General features: G+C 40.4%; 6 protein-coding genes across 8 annotated transcripts in view; 3 read left to right on the plus strand and 3 right to left on the minus strand.

Moving 5' to 3' along the window:
- Window positions 1-21761, plus strand: part of LOC117383448 (trypsin-like) — a 108580-nt gene that overhangs the window by 36548 nt on the left and 50271 nt on the right. The window lies entirely within an intron of this gene.
- Window positions 28-6963, minus strand: si:ch211-261d7.6 (zinc finger protein 91). 3 transcript variants are annotated; one of them, XM_055227870.1, is made up of 5 exons: window positions 6907-6963; window positions 6617-6818; window positions 4326-5566; window positions 4112-4250; window positions 28-943 (listed from the first exon to the last, which is right to left on the minus strand). In XM_055227870.1, the coding sequence occupies exons 2-5, from the start codon at window positions 6738-6740 to the stop codon at window positions 33-35; spliced, it is 2415 nt and encodes an 804-aa protein (XP_055083845.1). In that variant the 5' UTR covers window positions 6741-6818; window positions 6907-6963; the 3' UTR covers window positions 28-32. The 3 variants fall into 3 exon arrangements, with proteins under 3 accessions (XP_055083845.1, XP_055083844.1, XP_033837398.1); XM_055227869.1 differs by lacking the exon at window positions 28-943 and having other exon boundaries at window positions 1147-4250; XM_033981507.2 differs by lacking the exon at window positions 28-943 and having other exon boundaries at window positions 1147-5566.
- On the minus strand, window positions 7410-12079 carry zgc:66448 (uncharacterized protein LOC327401 homolog). The gene is made up of 2 exons (XM_033981508.2): window positions 11643-12079; window positions 7410-11412 (listed from the first exon to the last, which is right to left on the minus strand). Exons 1-2 carry the CDS (start codon window positions 12061-12063, stop codon window positions 8906-8908), a joined length of 2928 nt encoding a protein of 975 aa, XP_033837399.1. The 5' UTR covers window positions 12064-12079; the 3' UTR covers window positions 7410-8905.
- On the minus strand, window positions 12869-15440 carry si:ch211-261d7.3 (uncharacterized). The gene is made up of 4 exons (XM_033980620.2): window positions 15336-15440; window positions 14486-15074; window positions 13838-14254; window positions 12869-13746 (listed from the first exon to the last, which is right to left on the minus strand). Exons 2-4 carry the CDS (start codon window positions 14739-14741, stop codon window positions 12953-12955), a joined length of 1467 nt encoding a protein of 488 aa, XP_033836511.1. The 5' UTR covers window positions 14742-15074; window positions 15336-15440; the 3' UTR covers window positions 12869-12952.
- LOC117383449 (trypsin-3) lies at window positions 17901-19084 on the plus strand. Its single transcript, XM_033980631.2, has 5 exons — window positions 17901-17990; window positions 18057-18213; window positions 18277-18530; window positions 18678-18814; window positions 18920-19084. Exons 1-5 carry the CDS (start codon window positions 17951-17953, stop codon window positions 19067-19069), a joined length of 738 nt encoding a protein of 245 aa, XP_033836522.1. The 5' UTR covers window positions 17901-17950; the 3' UTR covers window positions 19070-19084.
- LOC117383451 (trypsin-3-like) lies at window positions 19543-20717 on the plus strand. The gene is made up of 5 exons (XM_033980633.2): window positions 19543-19603; window positions 19684-19840; window positions 19974-20227; window positions 20302-20438; window positions 20530-20717. The coding sequence occupies exons 1-5, from the start codon at window positions 19564-19566 to the stop codon at window positions 20677-20679; spliced, it is 738 nt and encodes a 245-aa protein (XP_033836524.1). The 5' UTR covers window positions 19543-19563; the 3' UTR covers window positions 20680-20717.

Here is a 21761-nt window from a genome sequence, read left to right on the forward strand (position 1 = left end):
TTTTCTCATCAAATATTACAGCCATCATAGACTCACAAAGGCAACATTGGAATCTCCCCAGTTGCATGCTGGATATAATGGCTATGCAGCTGGGATACTTCATTAAAGCCCGTATCACAATCACAACATTTCCATTTCCAACATTTGGATCCAGGTGTGCCAGATTTTTGAGTGTGACCAACTCCACTCTGGGGGGCCAAATCAGCCCCCTCTGCTTCTGACAGCGTCTGCAAGGTAGTCTGCAGTTGTCTCCTCTGATCATTATTGAGGCGACAATTTTTTTGTTTTGATGTCCAACCAGATTTGAGTCTTGATTTAAAAAGACTGATCATATGATGTGTCTTTTTATGTGCATACAAAGTTGCAGAATGTGAGAAAGCTTTACCACAGTACGTACATATGTGTGGCTTTGCACCCGTGTGGAGGTTGTAATGATCACTTAAATGTCTCAAAAACAAAAAGCGCTTATTGCAGACAGTGCAACTATACCGCCTACATTTGTGCAAATACATGTGATTTTTGTAAATACTCTGGTCTGTAAAGCCTTTAGCACAAGTGAAACACCAAAACGTCCTCTCTTCATGTAGCTTTAAGTGGCCACTCCATGAAGCAACTGATGCAAAGCTTTTGTTACATGGATCACATCTGAGGTTTGAGCTGCACGTTTTGTTCAGTTTCCGATGGTTAATCAAATCTTCTTGTGTAGAAAATGCACATCCACATTTAGGACAGTTGTATGGACTATTCATTTGTTCACTCTCCAGTTTATGCATCTTCTTATGTTTTTTGTAAGCATGCAGGTAGAAATATAATTTGTCACAAAGTTTGCACTTGTAAAATGTCCGCGAATAAACATCAGACTCATTTAAAGCAGATTCATCAGACCCGCTGCCCTCATCGGCTTCCTGGGATTCTTCAAGATGCCGTGAGGCGTGCCGCTGAGCTGCAAGAGAGATAATCATTTGTTATAACAGTATATTAACAATTAACGGCACAAGTTTTTGATATATGTTCTTTTAATCTAATAAGACATGAATGATTTGGTAGATTCAGAACAGAATTCCTGGGAGAAAGTTAAACGTACCTACACCTAAAAATGTTAATACTTCATGTATTAAGGATCAAAAAACAAGACTAAACACAGTCTCTCAGCATATAGAGCACTATTTATTGTTACACTATTTACAGCACCTTTTCCCAGTTCAGAGGTCATACAAGTGAAACAACATTTTCTTGGTCATCTAAAGAAAACAATATAAATCATTTTGAAATGTAACATAAGCTAGTACCGCTAGAGTAAGACAAGCTTCACTACAAGAAAGATCCAGCCACAAAAACCTCAAAGCAATTTGATTTCAAGTGTTTCTTCATTCATTAAAGAGGGGCCCTAAAAAGCACAAGGCAATCAAGACATGTCTGTTTTATGAGAAATGAAATGAGAAATTGCGTATTCTGAATGCTAAGTTGGTAAATTTGCCATTTGCTTAGAATCATATTAGGCCAATATAGTTGTGAAAGTCAATCAAAGTAATTGAATGACAAACATGCATCCAATTTTTTCCCCACAAAAGCTTTAACTTTCATACAGATAATAAATGGGTCCATTTTGACAGTGTTCAAAACAAGGTGGCCAATGTGAGTGACATAGGTACATAAAGCACTAAGGAGTGTTTACATTTTACATAAACTTTACAAACAAAATACATGTGAAAGAACAGTCCTCAGGTCTTGTCAGTGTTGGTAGTCCAAAAACCATGTGCTCACTGTAGTTTTGATTTTTGTGAGAAAAGGCAGTTCCACAATCAAGACAAGTGTAGCAACACTCCCCCTGTCTGTACAGCAGCGGCACACTCCTGATGGTGCTCAATGAGTTCCTGTATATCACTAAAGGTGCTTGGGCATGAGGAGCAGTGGTAAGAACCAGTGTTACAATACTCCCTTTTATGTTTTTCAAGGGAAGTTGGAGATAAAAAGCCTTTGCCACAGTTTTGACATTCGTGGAGCGCTTTGTCATCTGAGATCAGCACTGGATCATTAAGAGTTGAAATAGCTCTGTCTGCAGAATAAACACTAGCCGCTATAGCTGTAGCAGCATTGATTCTAAGGCGAAGCTCGTTTGGTAGGGTACCCCGAATTTTGTCATGCCAAATGAAGTGCTGCTGTAGCTGATTCTCTGTCCAAAAGCCACTGCAGCAAAGCGCACATCTAAATGGTCGACTCTTTGCCTTAGTTTTGTGGTTTTCCAATTGTTCTTTAGCTGAAAATGCTTTCCCACACTTGTCACACTTGAAAAATTTGGCTGTATGCTCGGAAGGATTTTCAGGTAAAATAATACTAATGTCTTCGCTGATGTCTTTAACTTTTAAACTGGCACTATGAGAAACATAATCACTCCCAATATTGACATCTGACATGGTTTGAGCAGGAAGATGGTCCTTTTTTGTATCTTTTGTTTCAACTGGATTAGTTTCCTCTGAACTCTCACACTCAGCTTGTTCCTGTGCTTCATTACTCCCTTTCTGAGTGCCTTTGTTTCTGCCTTCTGAATGTGCCTGCCACTTGTGGGCCCGAAGGCCTCTGATATTTCTGAATGACATGGAGCAAAGTGGACAACGTGGTAGTTTAGACAGTTTAAAAGTGTGAAATTTAGACTCACTATTCAGTTTTTTCAGACTGTCACCTGAACTACCCAATTGATCTTGAGCTGAAGATTTGGAATGAACACTTTTAATATGATCGTTCAGTAGTGACCGTGTTTGAAAGCTTTGAGTGCATTCAGTACAGGGAAATGTGCCATGTTCCCCTGAGATTTTATTCCCAACAGTTACAGCAGGGACTGTTTTTTGTTCATTGTTCTGACACTGAGAGTTAACCAACTGGTGGCGCTGAAGAACATAAAGGTTAAAAAACTTTTTCTGACATTTGTCACATTTGAATGGGCCCGAGTCTGACTTCTTAGAATCTGTTGCCATCTCCTCTGAGTCTGAGGAAGGCTTAGAACATGGTTTATCTCTGTGCCACCTTTTATGGGAACCAAGGGCTGAGTTAGACACAAAGCGTCGGCCACAGTCTGCGCAGCTAAAAACACCTTTATTTGAATCATCTACTTTTGATTTTTTAACCAATGCTTTTGCTTTAGCCAGTGCTTTGTGGCTCTCTGTGTGAATTCTTTTATGGAAATTTAATGCTCCAACCACTGAAAAGCTTCTCTCACACACTTTACATTTGTATTTTAACTCATCAGTTTTATCGTTTTCTAAATGATTTTCTTTCAGGTCAATGGATTTACTCTCAGTATGAATGACACCAACTGAGACTTTATCTGTTGGCTGTGTACTTTTCTCTTTCTTAGTGCAAAGTTTTCTATGCGCGCGTAGGGAGGACTTTTTATTAAAAAGAGCAAAGCAGCTTGGACACTGGAGGTCCTCCACAGGGTCTCCAGACCTGTGAGAAGGTGGCGAGTACCCGCTCTCATAACCATGGCTCTTCATATGAAACTGAAGGGCCTTTGCACGTGAGAAACGCTTTCCACAGTCTGGACAGCTGTACGTGTTCTTTTGCAACTGTTCGACCTGATACTGAAAAGACTTGATTGGTGGCGGTTGTAACTGGTTGTTATGAACAGCCCGGTGTCGGAGCAGGCCAGAGAGGAGGCGAAAAGACCGGTTGCAGATGTCACATTTATGATCTCCATTTTCATGTTTCCGCATGTGCAAGGACATAATTCCTTTATGACGAAACTTTCTGCCACAAACAGGACATGCAACTTTAAAACTTGTGCGGGAGTGTCCATTAGTAAATGGTCCCCCAAAACCCTTTCTCAGTCTCAATTCGGTGCACTGCATGGGACTCGATTTATGATGAGAAAAGGCCCCCAAAGACCAGAATCCCTTCCCACATTGTTCACAATGGTAAATTTTAGGCCCTAACAGAGTTTTCTTGGGATTGTATTCCCTCTTAGAATCTAAACTGTCCTTGTTTTGTGAAGAGGAAAAGCCAACATAGTTAACAAAGTTTGCTGTATGTAAAATCATGGTCTCTGCTTCCTGAAAGTGCTTGTTTATGGTTTCACAGGAGCTTAAATCAAGAGGTTCAATTGTTTCTGACTGACCTTGAGTCACCTGTCTTCTTCTGCGAACGTCATGCCACATTCTGTGAACACGCAGAGATACCGGATTTGTGAACCATCGGTAACAATCTGGGCAGTCATGTCTTTCTTCCGTTGCTGGCCCGGGCTCCCCATAGTCAATCTGTACAATTTTTAAATTCATGTTAGGTTTTGACACCACTTTCTGGTGAATAGCCAAGTCCCCATCCTCTCTTACCTCATAATCAGATTCACAGACAAGCTCCAAGTCAGAGTTTTCATCTTGTTCTGCATTATCTTCAGACTCACTTGAACTACTACTGATAACTTTCACAATCAAGTCCCCAGGTTCAAGGCTCTCCTCATCATCTTCAGTGTCAATTACATGCCTGTCATTAAGAACAGGAGTTTGAAACACACCATCAAGGTCCACAGGTTGTTCAGTGGTTTCATTCTCCAATTTCATATCCTTGTTTGTTTGAGGTAGCGTTGCTTCATTATAAACATCACTGTGATTTAGTTCATGGGAGTGTAGGGCTGAGGCCCTGGAAAACCTAAGCCCACAAACTTTACATTCAAATGATTTCTTTTGTAGCTGGCACACTTGGTGAAGAAATGATTTTGATGCAATCTCATGAGTGTGTGCAAGTCGTTGGTGTCGCTCATAAAACGTTAAAGTTTTGAATGTTTTGTCACATTCTTCACAACGAAATTTGCTAAGAGCATCAGGATTATGCCAACGCACATGGCTGGCAAGTGCAGTATAACCACTGAATGTCTTATCACATTGGGCACACTGAAAACCATCACTTCTCTTTTGCTTGTCAAATAATTCCTCAGGTGTACAACGACCATTGCGGCTAAATCGTTTATGGGTTTTCAACCTTAAAAGGGTCGCAAACGATTTACCACATGAGCACCCATACAAATCTACTGCCCTAGTGGGGGTTTCCATTGACTTGTGCTCTGGTTTCTGGTCAGAGCCACCTGATTCAGGAGAACTCCTGCTCTTCTTCACCAACTTTCCCTCATGACAACGACGATGAGCGTCCAGAGCTGAGGCACGAGAATAACTCCTTCCACAAAATTCACACTGAAAAGACTTCTTTTGCAAATGTTCTAAGTTGTGAAAAACTGATTTTGAAGCTTGTCTGTGAGATCGCTGATGGTTTAGGAAGTATCCAAACACTTCATAAGACTTCCCACACTCTTCACATTGATAGGGATGCTGTCGATTTATCCCAGAATCCATCTGCTCAGACAAGTCCTTTGGAGTCAATTCACTATTATCTACATCATCTTGCGAAAGGAAATCGTGCAGTGTTGTGTCATGGTCCGTCTCAATAGCTTTCTTGACAGTTGACTGGGTTTCTTGACAGTTGCCATAATCTTCCTGGGAATGCTGTTGAAGGTGCATGAGGTAAGTGGCTTCTTCTCTGAAGGCATCTCCACACTTTTGACAGCAGAAAACACGATCTCCTGGAAATAGAGATGAAAAAGTTATGAAGGCCCTCTCTTCTTCAAAGTTAAAATAAGGAAAAGGCATGTTTACAGCATTTTTACATTTCATAAATAACATGATCTAGATCAGTCTACTCCAACCTTATTTCCACAGGAGAGCAACTTTTATAAAACAAAAATGGTGGAGAGCTACTCCTCTTAGCGGTCACATTATACTGAATCAATGACAGCTAGCCTTAAATGGGCACAGTTCGTTGCCTATGAAACATAAACCATTATCCATTTTAAGGGGACAAAGTTGGGCATAAAAAGTATACATACAATGACAATGGATGTGTGATGAATGAAATTGGAATTTTTTGTCATATGTAAAATTCTTAAATCTTTGTGGAGCTACTGGTGACCACAAAACTACAGGTCGAACACTGATTTAGATAGTCCAAAGGCAACTGGTTGCAACTGGTTGCTGGGTGATTATGAATGTCATACAATGCATTATTGAGAAAAAGAAATGCATAGCAGGATTTTACTATTTAAAAAGGCACAAACATAGTTTCTTGTCTGTCAGGAAGTCAACTGGACATTTGGTGGCAAATATCTGCAGACCTAATATGCCACTAATGTGCGTGTGTGTATACACACACACATATATATATATATATATATATATATATATATATATATATATATATATATATATAAAATCTTATAACAGAACTTAATATGTAATAGATCTTGCTACTTTTTCAGCACGTGCTTGTGAAATATGTAAATAATTAAGAAACGTTGTTTCTGAATATGAAGATCAATTGTTCATGTGCTTCCATGGATGAGTAAAATACAACCTTTAAAAAGTAAAGATTGGCCATTTCTTTTAACAGTAAGATATCAAGAGATTACAGATATGCATTTATGCAGTAACCTAGCACTAACTGACTTTTCTTTGTACGGGGCAGTTTACACTGACAAACACAACAGTCACACATTGAAAGACACACGGAGCGAGTGTTTGAAAGGTCGTTATTAATTTAGTGTAAAAGTAATTACTAAACAAATCTGTTCTCTTACTTTCAGTGCTGTTCTCGGCAGATGGCTGCTCGTGACCAAATGCTTCACCATCTTCATGATCATCTTGACTGACCACGTTTTCACCGCTCTCCTCTTCCATAACTCCCACAGCAGCCTCGTCCATCTTGGTGGCCCGTTGCTAACACCGTGTCAGCTAGCTTCGGTGCAATGGTGTGATGATCATTATATTGAAACGCCCTGGCTGCAGACGAAACACACGCAGGATCAACATTCACAATTAACAGAATAACAGACAGTGCGGTTTATGGTTTGGGCAGCAGATCACTTACTGTTTCAGAGCTCCTTATCCTCGCTGTAGGAGCTGTTTCCTGCGGCTCTCTGCAGCTAGCTCCTTCTTCTATTTGGATTAGAGTGACTGGCTGTTGGCAAACCAGATTATTAGGCGCATTATCGCCCTCTACTGATGACTGCTGAGGCTGCGTAGTGTGTTTGGTGTTCATGGAGCTACAATAAGGACTTCTTATATCGTGTTAATAGATCACATCTTATTATACTTCCATCTCTCTTTTTTTTGTGTCCTTTCAATGATTTTATATGTGTTTGTCTTTTTTGTATTCTCTCTGTTGTAAAACTAATTGCCCCATGGGGGACACAAATAAAGTGAAGTTGAAGTTGAAGATCTGTGTTCCAGTGTGTTCAGTTTTGTTAAACATTGATTATAAATCAGTTATAACATAATTGTCATAACCTTTGCTTAGAGATACTTCTGTGATTACTGTATTGGAGCTTTAGTGAGATCCACTTTTTCAAACCACCAGACATTATCGTGTTTACTCTTACTCGGGTTGTACAAGACAAACACAAATGAATATTTTATTTATGTTTGATCTGGATACACAACTCTACACTTACTTGAAACAACACTCCAAGAACATTTAAAGAGGTAGACAAATCAATGATCAATGAATAAAATCATATCTTTGCAGGATATACAGCATTACAAATATCAGTCTATGCATTAATAGGCAAGGTTTTGCTAAACCAAGCTTTGAAATTTGTATATACGCAAAAATGAGCAAACAAACAAAATTAAATACCGTATAAATACTCATCACATCATACTAATTTTGTCAATTTTTCATATCTGAGCTTTTAGGAATGACACAAAACATGGGATCTGCCTAGAAAACAAATAGACATGTCAATAATTAAAGGCACTTGCACCAGCCCCGGGTGCAGACAAAGCTGACTGACAGTGCATTTGAGTTTTCAAAGGGGTGCAAGCATAATATGCTTCCATGAAGTGACATAGGCAACTAGAATGAAGGTGGAAACATTTTTAACTGAGTTTCCAATGCACTCTTTTGCACCCCTGTAGACCTGGGCCTGACTGGCACACAGACTGACAAGAATAAAGTTTAGAAAATGATTTAAATCCAATATTCTTGATAAGTGAAATTACTAAAAGAGAAAAATAAACATGAGACGGCAGATGTATAGATGGAAAAGATACATGGTACCATTCCAAACATGAATGCTAACTGGAACTTCATTTAAAAAAAATGGGTTCAACAGAAAGGGAGGGTTAATTTGGGATTAGCATTAAAAAGCTATATTTCTCCTTGGGCATGCTGCATGTAGTGCATTTGTAGATCCACCTCTCTGGGCAGAGTACAGCCACAGATCATACATTGGTTAAGACGATCAGGTGGAAAGGACAAACGAGGGCCAAGTTTGTGAGGCTCTCGCTGAGGAGGAAGTTGAGGTATGGGCAAGGCCTGAGAGACCTGTGGTGAGAAAAAGAGATTTGGGTGTGGAGCTCTTGAGAGTGCACCCACAGGGACTGAGTGAAGAGGGTGTGAGGCTGGAAGACTCATAGGCGGGAGAGTGGCAAGAGGTGGGAAGAAGGGAGGCGCCTGATTTATGATTAATTTAGTGCCTGTTGCCATTGCCTGTTGCTGGTCCTGTACATTTCCTGGTTTAAGCATTGTCTGAGCAGACACTGGGTTACTCTGAAAACCCCAAATTGGTGTGCTTATTGTCTGTCCAAACCGATGAGGTTCATATTGAATCGATATGGGAACTGTAGTAGTCTGACTTTGAGCCCCACTCAAGCCCGGAGACCCCTGCTTTTGCTGCAATTGAAAATCTGGCTTACTCACTAAGTGGTCAGGAGATTTTAACGTTTTTTGCACGCCAGATGTCGTCTGAATATCCCATTGAGCTCCGAGTCCATGAGGGGGAATTTGTGCTAAAGAAGATGCATTTGGAAAACCTGACACGCATTGCTTTTCTGGATGACCAATGGTCTGCACCTGTGGAGACAGATTAGTTTGGGAGGGCATTGGAGGAGCCTGCCATGTTTGTAGCTGGACCTCTTGACCCAGTTTTTTTTGGAGAGCTTGGATTTGGTGAAGCAGGTCTAACACTCCACAGTGCTGCTCCATCCATGTAAGAGCCAGACTGAGTGAATTCAGAATGTAAAGAGTTTGTGGGAACTACTGTGGAAGGACTACTCTGTACAACAGCTTTTAGGTGCCTGTGCTGCTCAATTTCAGTTGCTGATGAAGGACTTGATTTTTTTGACACAACTGAAGGGCCAGTGCTAACATACTTGGGTGAATTTTCTATTATGTGTGGTTGCTCTATAGTTTGCCCGGAAACGGAGCATGGCTGTGAGGGATTCTCAACAGACACTGCATGTGAAGCTACATAGGTCTGCTGTACAGATGGGGCAGGCATAACTTCAGGTGGTACCTCCGGTATCACTGGCTCATTCAGCTGCCGGGGTTTTTGATCGACACCAGCTGTACTCATGAGAGGTAGCTGGTCAGCATCTTCTACTGAAATATTAGACAAAATAGATGAGTCAGTCATCACTGATCCTGCAAATGATTTAGACATGCCCCGGGTGTCCCCACTACTGGTACCTCCTTCTCTCATCCTATCCTTCATCTGCAATGAGTTATTTTGGCGTTTGTGAGATTTCCTGTGTGACAATAAGCTACTCAACCAGGTAAAAGATCTGTTACACACCTCACAGCGATGGGGTCTGAAACCTGTGTGAGTGTTCATGTGGTCAAGGAGCTGATAGGCTAATCCAAAGGTTTTTTCACAGATATTACACCTGTGAGGTTTGTTGCCCTTATGAGAAAGCATATGCTGTTTCAGTTGAGTTTCATCACTGAATCCTTTGAGACAAGTGTTGCAACGAAATGTTTTTTGGTGTAGCTTTTGATGGGTTTTCATGTTCTGCAAAAATGCAAAAGCTCTACCACAATCTGGGCATTTGTGTGGTCTTTTGCTTGTATGCATTATCAGATGTTGCTGTAAGTAGCTACTGAATCTAAAGCCTTTACCACACACTTTGCATTGGTATGGTTTGTCCTTGGGGTGTATACGCATATGCAATTCCAACACTGAGCGATGGTGAAAAGATTTACCACACTCAGGACATGTAAATGACCTGACTTCATCAACATTTTCTAGTATATTATCATTGCTTTGAGATGAAACAGTTTTTGAGGGTAGGACTGGCATATTATTAAGTGAATCAGATTTGTGAACACTAGATATATGCACTTTTAAACTTAACTCATCACTATAGATGTTGTGACAGTGAGGGCAGTTGTGTGCTTTGTTCCATTTCAATGGTTCCTTCGGTGACCTGGATGTTCTGTCCATCATTTCATATTCAGCTTCATGAGTGTGCATGTGGGTCCTTAAATTTGCAGGCGTTGAGTAATTTTTGGGGCAAAGAGGGCATTTATAGGTGCATGGCGCATCCTTATTTTGTAATACATTTTCTTTTTCTGATCTTTTCACTGGTGCATATTCTGAAGTAAGAAAATCAATTTTTGGCTTCTCGGTTGTAGTAGGAATAATACCAAGTGAATGTTGCCGGCAGTGAGCTTTCAAATTCTGGGCAAAAGCAAATGTTCTCCCACATTCAGAGCAGCAAAAAGGTTTTCGTCCCGTGTGGAGATATTGGTGCTGGTGTAAAAGGCTGCTGTACTTAAAGGACTTACCACAGACCTTGCACTGATATAAACATGAGCTCTCTGCGTGTTTAAGACGATGCTCCTCCATGACAGAGTAGTGCTTGAAAACCATACCACAATCAGGACATTCATATGGTTTGAGAACTCCATGGCCAGCTCCAAATTGGTGGGCACCCAACGCCGTCGGGTTAGGGAAAGTTTGATCACACTCAGAACACTGAAATTTTTCATGGGAGTGAGACAGTATATGTCTATGCATAGATGGCCTATGTTTAAATTCTTGACGACAAATTGGGCAGTGAAAAAGTATATCATCTGAATAACTGCACTTATGGGACCTCAATTTTTCCACTGTAAGGAACACTGTGGAACACTCGGCACATTGAAAGTTCTTCTGCTCCTTCTTGCACCCCCTCTTTTTTACAGTTAAAAGATTTACCTGTTTTTCTTTATGCTCATTTCTATGTTTAATGAAGCTACTGCGTTGCTGAAAAGTAATGCCACACTCCTTACAGGTGAGGGGCTTGAGCTCATCTTCATGTAAATGAAAGTGGCGATGCAAGTTGAAGGTCTCTCGTCGGTTGAATATTTTGCCACACTCCTTACACACCATACGTCTTTTCATTTGTTTTGTGGGCGGCTCCACTTCTTCCTCTTTGTCTGCCTCCTCCTCTTTGCCATCAGTCTTTCCTTTCTGGTCCACTGACATTTCTTCCTCTGTGCTTGTCTTCTCTTGGGAGTTTTCCGGTTGATTAATCTGTGTTTCATTCGCTGCATTGGTCATTTTGGTTGAACAGTTACCTTCTCCAGCACTCTCCATTGTAGGGCTGAGATCTGCAAATGAAAAAGCCATGGAAATCAAAATCTCATAAGGCCATCCAAATTGTAATGTAATTGCAACAAAGTTATAATTCAAAACAAATTATATCTCTTGAATGGGCAAAAGTCGTCACATCATATCCCATATGATAAGGAGGCTGAACCCCATGAATAGCCAGAATTGACTGGCACAGCATTCAAAAGTAATTCGTTGGGAGTCATTTCCATCAAAGCTATTGACATACCTTGTTCAGGACTTCGCTTTTCCTCAGGTGCAAGCACCTCCTCAGTGCAGTCCTCGCTTTCAGACCAGATTAGTGAATTTAGCTCGCACGCTTCTTTTTCAGCCACTGGTTTGTGGTTTTCGGGTGAATTCCCTGTTGTGCTGTCTGCCTCTGCTCTGGGCTGGACGCTATCCTCGGAATGGACCGTGAAGGCTGGGCTGTCGGCAGTAGCAACCACGGATGTGGCAGCAAAGGCACTGCATTTCTGTACTAACCCCAGACCATCTGTTCTGTCTTCTGCCGTGCTCTCATCTTTCTGCCCAAAAGTCTCCGGGTTCACACATGCTAGCATGTCTGAAGACCGCAGTGTGTCCATTGATTCTAGTTTGTCTGAAGACGAATTCTCTGTTTTTGCAGAGTCTAGTGACTCTATGGCCGCCATATTTACACATGCACCTCCCATCAAAATCGTAAAAGCGCCCTAAAAAAGAAAACCCAAATAGTTCCGGTGAAACCTTTCGAAATAAAATACTACATTTTGTTGCAGTCATAGCCCATAGGCCTACAGTCAACGATTGGTCAATGGTGATACCAAAACAGACCTTAAGTAATGGACGGTTCCTTTATGAATTTCTTTAGGACTTTTAGGTTTATATTTTATTGACTTTAATGACATTACAGTAGCTAATTATAAAACACAAGTGGTGGAAAAACTATGCTAATCTACCCCGAAATTCTACACCATACCATAGCCTACTACATGCAAGAGCAGAATAAATAGTGTTTGCAAATAAACAAGGAAGACAAATTCCATTTGTATCTGGAGGATGTTACATTTTGTCAAAAAACAAAGCAGTTTGGCATTTTTGTGAATGCACTGAGGCTATTAAAAAGCATACATTTCCAAGTTATTGTTACTTGACAATATAATGTATATGCACATACCATTGTATTTTACAAGTACTATGAAGTAATATTATGTTAATATTGCCAATGCTGAACTAGTAAGTAACATTGTAAGCTTGACAAGTCTACTGTAAAGCATGTATTATTACATGCATATTATACATTACTTTCATACATCCTGTTGCTGTTCCACTGTGGAAAGACAAAATGTCTAGCACATCCCTTATGCTATAAATAACAGAGCTAATATTAAGGCTATTGTCCAATTTATTACTGTATCCTCAACTTTAGTTCACTTTCTAAAGACTGGCATTAATAAATTGAACAACAAAGTCAATTCATTTAGTTTCACTCAAATATTTATAAAAGAGTGGGTACTTGTTTTTTCACATTTTTCAGGACAGTAGTTCAGTTTCTGTTCCTGCTCATCGACGTTTTTTGCGTCTGTGATCGGATGCTTTTCCTCGCCGTGGCTTGTGTCCACTCCTGTCTTCTTCTGTGAGCGAATCCGATGAAAAGGTGCCATGCAACTCAGTAGCTGTTACTGCCACTGGTGAATGAGATGAGAGTTGAGGTTGCTGCTTTTGAGTTTGATTATGCTGGGCTTGTGATTGCTGAGGCGTCTCAATCATCTGTTGTGGTTCAAGCTGCTGTAATGGAGTCTGTAAGTGCTGCTTTGATATTGGCTGTGATTGTTGTAAACGCTGTTGCTGTTGCTGTGGTGGTGGCTGCTGAGCCTCCAGAACTCCCAGCAGCCTTTGCAGGAGGACATTATTCTGTTGCAGACTCAGAGCCAGAGCCTCTTGAGAAGCAACAAGTGTTTTCATGTCCTCCCTGAAACCTTCACCAAATTCTCTTAAACTTTTTTCTACATGGTTACCCAACTGAATAGCTGCTTCCCCTAATCCTCTGAGCTCATCTTCTAGCCAGGAGCTGCGTGGTGGGGCTTCCAGAGGACCCTGCTGTGTACCTAGCGATGGTTGGGGGCTTCCGGGCTGTGGACTGCCATTGAGGAAAGGAGCACTGTACAGTGGGGAAGGAGGCAGCCACCTTTCAGATGGAGGAGGTGGTCCAATACCCAGACCCAGTCCTAACCCCAGTTTGTCATCCATACTATTCTCCACAGGCTCACATTCATTTTCTGTTACATCTTTATCCCGCTCAGCAGTGTCCTCCTCTTTCTCTAGAGCATCTCTTTCTGAGGTTTCCACCCCTACACCTGCAAAGTATAAAAAGAATATTGTATATACATGTTAGCAATGTTATTTAAGTTTTTCTATAGAACAGTTGATACTATAAAAGCTGATTACCTGTATCAGAGTCAGGAAAGCATGGAAAAGTTGCTTTCAGGCGTGGTTTTTGCCTGGTTGGTTGAAGCCTGGGGCTTGGCTGAGATCGGCTAAGAAGAGAGCTCCCTCTACTGGATGGAAGGTAACAACTGCGATGGCGGGCATCAGCCAGTCTGCCTCCATTGCGTCTCTTTAAGTCATCCCATCGTTTTTTCACCTCTCTAAGGGTTCGGGGGACTCTGGACACTGCATTTACTCTGTCCAATATGCCAGCCCAGATGCGCTCTCTTTCCCGTCGTCTAAGTCTTCCAGCGGGACCAAACAGCTCCCCTTCACAGCGAGTGACTTCAGACACCAGGACCTCCAGCTCTGCACCACTAAACCGGCTCTTTCTTTTCCCAGCACCCCCAGCTGCAAGTGCAGCTGACATAGCTCTGTCTGTGTGACATAAAAAAATATGAATAGAAAATGACACACTCTCACAATTAATGTATGCTCTGCTTACATGTTGCTAAACAAGAAATTACTCAAAAATGTGTATCCCATAAATTATTAGAACCTGGATTTTGTGAGTGAGTAAGACAAGTATATATAATATAATGATCATATGATATGAATTGTGTTAGTTTATACTTTTAATGCATTATGTATGTATGTAGTCATTCTTACTTTGCTCGATTGAGAGAAGATCATCTGAGGACATTCCAGGAGCCATGATGTTTGGATGCACCACGACTACATTAAAGGGGAGTCCCCCAGGTAAACCAGTGCTCTGGTCACAGCTGCCGTCCGAGTCATCATCCTCCCGGGGGAAGCCGTTTTCTGAGGCTCCCCCTCCAAGGGGTCCCTCCGGAGACTCCACTTTGATGTGCATGGGAGGTGATTGCTCATATAGCAGCCCTCCCTCCTCGTAGTACTCAGTCATTGGGCAGAGCTGTCCTGGACCAGAACTGACTGGAGGGCCAATTCTGACTCACCGTTACCCATTCACAAGTTTAAACTTAACTAAATTTACTCCATATTCTGATTAAGTCTATTTCAAATTACACGAAAAGTAGGCACATTTTAACATAATTTTTAGACAATATAATACAGCCATTACTTAAAATGGTAGGTTTTAAAAGTGATCATAGTCAGTCACAAATAGAAAGGCCATTTTCAAAATATAAACTTAATTTCAAGAAGGCCAGTAAAATATTGTAATTGAGTTAATCTGGGTGTTCTGGGAGAAACAAGCTGCGGAGAGCTCCGAATACAACTGAAACACAAGAGAACACAACACACCACAAAATCATTTCATACGTAGCCTACATAGACACAATGGTGATTTAGTCACAACGGTGTGCAATTTTTGCACCAAATCCGCAGCGGTTGCGTATCCCTCATTATGTTAACTGATTTTTAAAATGTTGCTAGCAGTTAGCATACTTCACATTAGAAATACTGATCATATTTAGCATGCATGTATAAACAAGGATCATTCAACACTATATTTTGTGAAGTTCTGTAATATTCTTACCTTGATGAAACCGCATACAAAACAAAAACAAAACACATACGGTACAGCTGTTAGCTCAGCTGTCGACACAAACCTACCAGAGTCGCGTTTTGTTTACGTCAGAGCACAAGCAGGAGTCAAGCCTCTCAATACATATATTTAAAATGTTTAAAATTGTATTTAATGAGCCCAAAACCAAAAGATGGCAAGTAGTTAGTTACTAATGCAAATATACGTGTATCTACTTCAAGAGGGAAAATAAAGCCTAGTATTGAATCTTCTACTAAATTTTCATTACTCCAAATTAAATATACCCTATTTTAGGTGTAGTTTTATCCAAGCAGTGTTGGTGATGGTTGATTGAATGATGTTCAGATAAAAGTATGTGTTTTGACTGTTTTGAGACTGTAGCCTATACAACATGATTAACAAGGGCAACAAAAAACATATTGTGCAATTGAAAGGACTATGATAACATGGCAGAGGGTTGTTTCTTTGTTTTTAGCAAACATAATTTGAGTACACTAAAATATACCCTACAAAAATAAATATATTAAGAAATTGGAATTGTTTTTGTTGAACAAAAATCACAACTCAAAATCTCAGGATTGGACTCTATAGATCTCAAAATCTGTCTACTTTTACTTTTTATTCATAAAGTAAGCTACAATGTTTAAACAGGTATGTCATTTCTTTCGCTTAAGTAGATTAGCTCATTGTATACTTTTACTTGAGTAGCCTATTTATTTATTTATTTATCTGTACATTCAACGATCAATTATTTTTTATGTAAAGTTCCTTCCTGTGGGCATGTGACCCAATTGTGAGCGGTGACGGTCAGAGCCATAGACTGAATAAAGAATATATACAGTATATGGTCAAGAGCACAAGAACATTTCTATAATTAAAATAAGACTAAAGTTATTCTTTCATAAGGAGGACTTTTGACTTGCATACTGAGAGGTTCAGTGAACCAGACCTCCTGAATTTAAACAGACAGGAGAAGCATATTCTTTTTGTAGTCTTCCAAAACATAAAATGAACAGTGATATTGATCAACATTTTTACATTATTCATAGTTAAATTAGTATCCCTTTGGCTCTAATCACACCACTTACAAAATATTCCAACTGCTGTAAATGTCTAAAACTTTTTTCGGTTTTTCTGTCACCATAATGCTGTTTCCCACGAGGGACAATATTTGATCCCTTTGCCCAGTCACTTTCCTGGAAAATGGTGTGTTAGATAAACAATCTGCGGGTATAGCAAGCTGTTGCATTACGAGCCTTTCTGGAATCCCTCCCGCCGGTTGTTAGACCGGACAACTGCCTGCGTGTTTTATAAAAAATGAAGTTACATGTACCTACACATAAATATAAACAAATATACTTAAAGGTGAGCTATGTACTACTTTTCTGGTGGAGGGCCTGCCACCAGAATGTCTCATGAAGTTGATGTTATTTCTTTACCTAGAGTGTTCCACAGTATGGCATTAAACATCTATCTACAAGGAGACAAGCTGGTGATACCACCGGGCTAAGTTACAAGTTAGATCAGTGGAGAGGTGAGACCATAAGCATGCAAGTTTTTCAATGGCAATATATTCAGTAATTATGCAATTTAGATAAGTGTAATGTCATACTGTGGAACGATTTAGGAAAAATAATAACATAATTAATTAAATACTACACAATACTACATTTATTACCCCATCTGACCACTTGTGTGATGAGTGTCTGATCATACAATTACAAAACCATCTATTCAAGAAATTATCTTTTTTTCTAAATATCGAACACCTCTATCATATCATATGATAGTTTTCATAATTCCTTACATAATGTTTTGAGGTGTCTTCAACTTTAGCAGGATTTTCACTTTCATATGACGTGATATGATTCTGCTTACTCCTTTTGAGCATTGTGATAATGTCAGTTTTATATTTCTACAGCTCAAATAAACTAAACTGATTCCATCAGTGCAGATTTCTAGCATAGTTCCTTATACTGTGGTTGGGTTCTTGTTGTTTCCACTGCAGTCACAGACATATGGCTGGCGAGTTACTCAATAGTTTTCGATTTGTTCACTGTCCTGAGCCTTATAATGACAGGATAACTAATTAACCTACTTGCACTGATAGTTTTCCACTGTTGTTTTGCCCTACTGTATATTTTGTATTTCTATATCAAAGTCTATTTTTACATTATTTTAATGCATGATATCATTTTATTTGATCATAGTTTATATTATTATTCTTTGTTTAATATTGCACCATAACACCAAAGCAAGTCCCTAGTTTGTGAATTTAGTTTAGGAATCATATGGGAAAAAAGTACTTTTAATGTAATCTGAATTGCATTTATTTATTTAACAGCAAAACACATACAACAGTTCATTGTGGTGTAAAACTATACATCAATTTACTCTATACAAAGAAATGTTAAAGTGTGTTCAAAGTTTCTTAAATGTCATCAGTAAGTTTTTCCAGGTTTCCCAAGTGGCGTTTCATACACTCAACAAAAACGCCTATACATCAATGTATGTGGGACATATGGCCTTGTCTCATATGATAACAGGGCCTTTAAAAGGACCTGCCTGTACCTACAGCAGACACCGAGGCTCAGACTACAACCACCATGAAGGCTTTCATTCTTCTGGCTCTCTTTGCTGTGGCTTGTGAGTATGTGGGATAAAGTAATGTTTTCATAAAGATTTTGTTAAACAGCACTGGTCTCCCCACAGATGCCGCTCCCATTGAGGATGACAAGATTGTTGGAGGCTATGAGTGCAGGAAGAACAGCGTGCCGTACCAGGTGTCTCTGAACTCTGGCTACCATTTCTGTGGAGGCTCCCTGATCTCCAGCAGCTGGGTGGTGTCTGCTGCTCACTGCTACAAGTCGTAAGTACTAGAAAATACCAACAGATCAGACAAATGAATTAGCTAAAGTTTGTTTTATCTTAGCCGCATCAACGTGCGTCTTGGTGAGCACAACATTGCTGTCAACGAAGGCACTGAGCAGTTCATCAACTCTGCCAAAGTTATCAAGCATCCTCGCTACAGCAGCCGCAATCTGGACAATGACATTATGCTGATCAAGCTGAGCCAACCCGCCACCCTGAACAGCTACGTGAAAACTGTGTCCCTGCCCTCCAGCTGCGCCTCCTCCGGAACCAGATGTCTTATCTCTGGATGGGGCAACATGAGCAGCTCTGGAAGTCAGTAGCAACCTGTTTTCATTACCAAATTACATAAGACTTTGGTGCAATTTGTTCTTTAATGAATTGGTTAGCATGAGAAAGCGGCATTATAAGTACCATATAAAATCTATACCTTAATATTTTTTATTATATTGTGTCTTAAAGGCAACTACCCTGACCGTCTGAGGTGCCTGGATGCCCCCATCCTGAGTGACAGCAGCTGCAGAAACTCCTATCCTGGACAGATCACCTCCAACATGTTCTGTGCTGGATTCCTTGAGGGAGGCAAGGACTCTTGTCAGGTAACCACATCAGTGTTGTTCACAAAACCAAAACTATCAACAGCATGAACCTCAAGTTTTTTTAGTTTGATTCCTGATATACTAATGCATACTGCTCTGTCTCAGGGTGACTCTGGTGGCCCTGTGGTCTGCAACGGTCAGTTGCAGGGAGTGGTATCCTGGGGCTACGGCTGTGCCCAGAGGAACAAGCCTGGAGTCTATGCTAAGGTCTGCAACTACAACTCCTGGATCCGCAGCACCATGTCCTCCAACTAAGTGGACAGCTCTTCAGATCCACAATGTGTCTTGACAAACACTGGATTTGCAGCTCAACATCTATATGTAAACTAAAGTTGTTGTACACATTGAGTTAAATAAATTGCAAGTGTATATCTGAAATTGTGCTGAATGATTCTATGCTTTAAGTTGAATTTTCTAACATACTTCTAGTAAACATACAAACACCAGCCCAAACCATGCAACTTTGTATGGAAAAGTAATATCCTACTTCTATCTACTAACTTCTAATTTAGATCCATTAACACACACACACACACACAATATGCTCCAATATAGTAAAACTGACTTGATGAAAACATGTAGAATTAAAACAGCAGATTTTTTTTTACCAACTTGCAATAGTCACAGATGCTTTTTTCCCACAAATCAACATATTCCGTAACCTTGACAGTTTAGATAGCAGAGGCTGAGCAGATATAAAAGGAGGCATTCATAGGTGAGTAGACACCAAGGCTCAGACTGTAATCACCATGAAGGCTTTCATTCTTCTGGCTCTCTTTGCTGTGGCTTGTAAGTTTTAGACGTGTGTGCTATAAGGACAACTTCTAAAACAAGAGTTTTTTGAAATGTAACTATTATTTTACATACAGATGCCGCTCCCATTGAAGATGATAAGATTGTGGGAGGCTACGAGTGCAGGAAGAACGGCGTGGCCTATCAGGTATCTCTGAATGTTGGGTACCATTTCTGCGGAGGCTCTCTGATCTCCAGCAGCTGGGTTGTGTCTGCTGCTCACTGCTACCAGTCGTAAGTTTAAGAACATGTGTGTCACATTTAGGGGTAATGTTATTGTGAAAATAAACACTTGTCATTATGAGTAAATTTTCCTTTTGCTTGTATAAATTAAAAATGTACTTACATAAATCTCTTATCATATTAGCCGCATCAACGTGCGTCTTGGTGAGCACAACATTGATGTCAACGAAAACACTGAGCAGTTCATCGACTCTGCCAAAGTCATCAGGCATCCATCCTACAACAGCTATAATCTGGACAACGACATTATGCTGATCAAGCTGAACAGACCTGCCACCCTGAACAGCTACGTGAAAACTGTGTCCCTGCCCTCCAGCTGCGCCTCTGCCGGAACAAGCTGTCTCATCTCTGGATGGGGCAACATGAGCAGCTCTGGAAGTCAGATATTCCCCATAAGTACTGTAAATGTCAAACAAATGAATGCAAAATTTGATACAGGAAATTCTTTGTAGGCAACTACCCTTCCCGTCTGATGTGCCTGGATGCCCCCATCCTGAGTGACACCTCTTGCAGGAACTCCTACCCTGGACAGATCACCTCCAACATGTTCTGCGCTGGATTCTTGGAGGGAGGCAAGGATTCCTGCCAGGTAACCACGTAACAGGAACTATCCACTGCATGAACTCAATGTTTACAGTAATGTTATTTATGGTATACTAACACATACTGCTCTGTCCCAGGGTGACTCCGGTGGCCCTGTGGTGTGCAACAGTCAGCTGCAGGGAGTGGTGTCCTGGGGTTATGGCTGTGCCCAGAGGAACAAGCCTGGAGTCTACACCAAGGTCTGCAACTTCACCTCCTGGATCCGCAGCACCATGTCCTCCAACTAAAACCATTTAACAAATAAACCATGCAATAAAACCAAAAATGATTCTGGGTGAAATTAAATTGCATGTTACCCCCTTTTAAGAAGCTATAGTTATGTTAGCTGGATTGTTAATATACAGACAAAACAAGTTCAGCAATGCACTGAAACATTGCTGAAATGTATATATGTAATTGATATGCTGGGTTTACAGTCAATAGTAAAGTAAGTAAATTCACTTGTATGGAAACTGGACACTCCACATACCTGTTAGCCTGGATTTTTTGGGTTAGGGTTGTGATTGTAAAATGTATTTCTAAAATAGTTTAATTGCATTAAGCTAATATATTAAAGTATATAGATATGTACTGCCATAAAAACATTTTTAAGTCACGTATTACATATACATATACTTTTGACCATAAATGGCTCACTGTGAACACCCTTCTACAGGTTTGCGAGCTCTCTAGTGTTTGTTTTTCAATGAATGGGAGTTCTTTGAGATTGTATCGTTTTTCCACTTTATTACACAAAAAGAAAAAAAATGTGTAAAAACAGTGGATAACAACACAAAGCCACCCGTGCAGGCACACCCACAATAGCATGTAGAAGCTTTTCTTTATCAAAATTTGCTGTGTGAAATTCATGTATCAAAATTACCAACACAATACTCGGGAAGGTAAATCTAATGATGACAGCAGCAGAGGTGTCATAGGCCTATGTCCACCATACATGGCAACATTTAGCATACAGTGCAGATGTTTAGGACACTAAATTAACAATTACTGACCGTATATAAATCCAGTGTTCATTCACTTGCTCAAATCGTCATAGGACAAAGGTACGCTCAGCTTCAGCTTCATTCACTCGCACTAAGTACAACGCTGCTCTCGCTGCAGCCTGAACTATCCAGCATAGCACGATCTTTTTAATGCCGCTGTGTTTCACACTGAAAGAGATGAGAGCGATTACGTTAAATGCTGTTGGGAATAAAATGCCGTTTTTTTCCGTGGCTACCCCGTCAGACCGATTGACACCGTGGTCCCAGTGTTTACAGCAGGCCTACTGCATACATGCACACAATACCTACGAGATGTGACTTTTATA

The sequence above is a fragment of the Periophthalmus magnuspinnatus genome, chromosome 16, assembly GCF_009829125.3.
Source record: "Periophthalmus magnuspinnatus isolate fPerMag1 chromosome 16, fPerMag1.2.pri, whole genome shotgun sequence".
Classification (NCBI taxonomy): Eukaryota; Metazoa; Chordata; class Actinopteri; order Gobiiformes; family Gobiidae; genus Periophthalmus; species Periophthalmus magnuspinnatus.

Excerpts from the sequence above, each read along its gene's own strand:
- si:ch211-261d7.6 (XM_033981507.2), bottom strand. The coding sequence starts at position 6,740 with ATGGACGAGGCTGCTGTGGGAGTTATGGAAGAGGAGAGCGGTGAAAAC. Across the intron at positions 5,567-6,616 it reads TGCCGAGAACAGCACTGAAA|GAGATCGTGTTTTCTGCTGT; the intron begins GTAAGAGAACAG and ends CTCTATTTCCAG.
- zgc:66448 (XM_033981508.2), bottom strand. The coding sequence starts at position 12,063 with ATGGCGGCCATAGAGTCACTAGACTCTGCAAAAACAGAGAATTCGTCT. Across the intron at positions 11,413-11,642 it reads AAAGCGAAGTCCTGAACAAG|ATCTCAGCCCTACAATGGAG; the intron begins GTATGTCAATAG and ends TTTCATTTGCAG.
- si:ch211-261d7.3 (XM_033980620.2), bottom strand. The coding sequence starts at position 14,741 with ATGACTGAGTACTACGAGGAGGGAGGGCTGCTATATGAGCAATCACCT. Across the intron at positions 14,255-14,485 it reads TCTTCTCTCAATCGAGCAAA|ACAGAGCTATGTCAGCTGCA; the intron begins GTAAGAATGACT and ends TATGTCACACAG. Across the intron at positions 13,747-13,837 it reads CTTTCCTGACTCTGATACAG|GTGTAGGGGTGGAAACCTCA; the intron begins GTAATCAGCTTT and ends TATACTTTGCAG.
- LOC117383449 (XM_033980631.2), top strand. The coding sequence starts at position 17,951 with ATGAAGGCTTTCATTCTTCTGGCTCTCTTTGCTGTGGCTT. Across the intron at positions 18,214-18,276 it reads GCTGCTCACTGCTACAAGTC|CCGCATCAACGTGCGTCTTG; the intron begins GTAAGTACTAGA and ends GTTTTATCTTAG. Across the intron at positions 18,531-18,677 it reads CAACATGAGCAGCTCTGGAA|GCAACTACCCTGACCGTCTG; the intron begins GTCAGTAGCAAC and ends TGTGTCTTAAAG.
- LOC117383451 (XM_033980633.2), top strand. The coding sequence starts at position 19,564 with ATGAAGGCTTTCATTCTTCTGGCTCTCTTTGCTGTGGCTT. Across the intron at positions 19,604-19,683 it reads GGCTCTCTTTGCTGTGGCTT|ATGCCGCTCCCATTGAAGAT; the intron begins GTAAGTTTTAGA and ends TTTTACATACAG. Across the intron at positions 19,841-19,973 it reads GCTGCTCACTGCTACCAGTC|CCGCATCAACGTGCGTCTTG; the intron begins GTAAGTTTAAGA and ends TTATCATATTAG.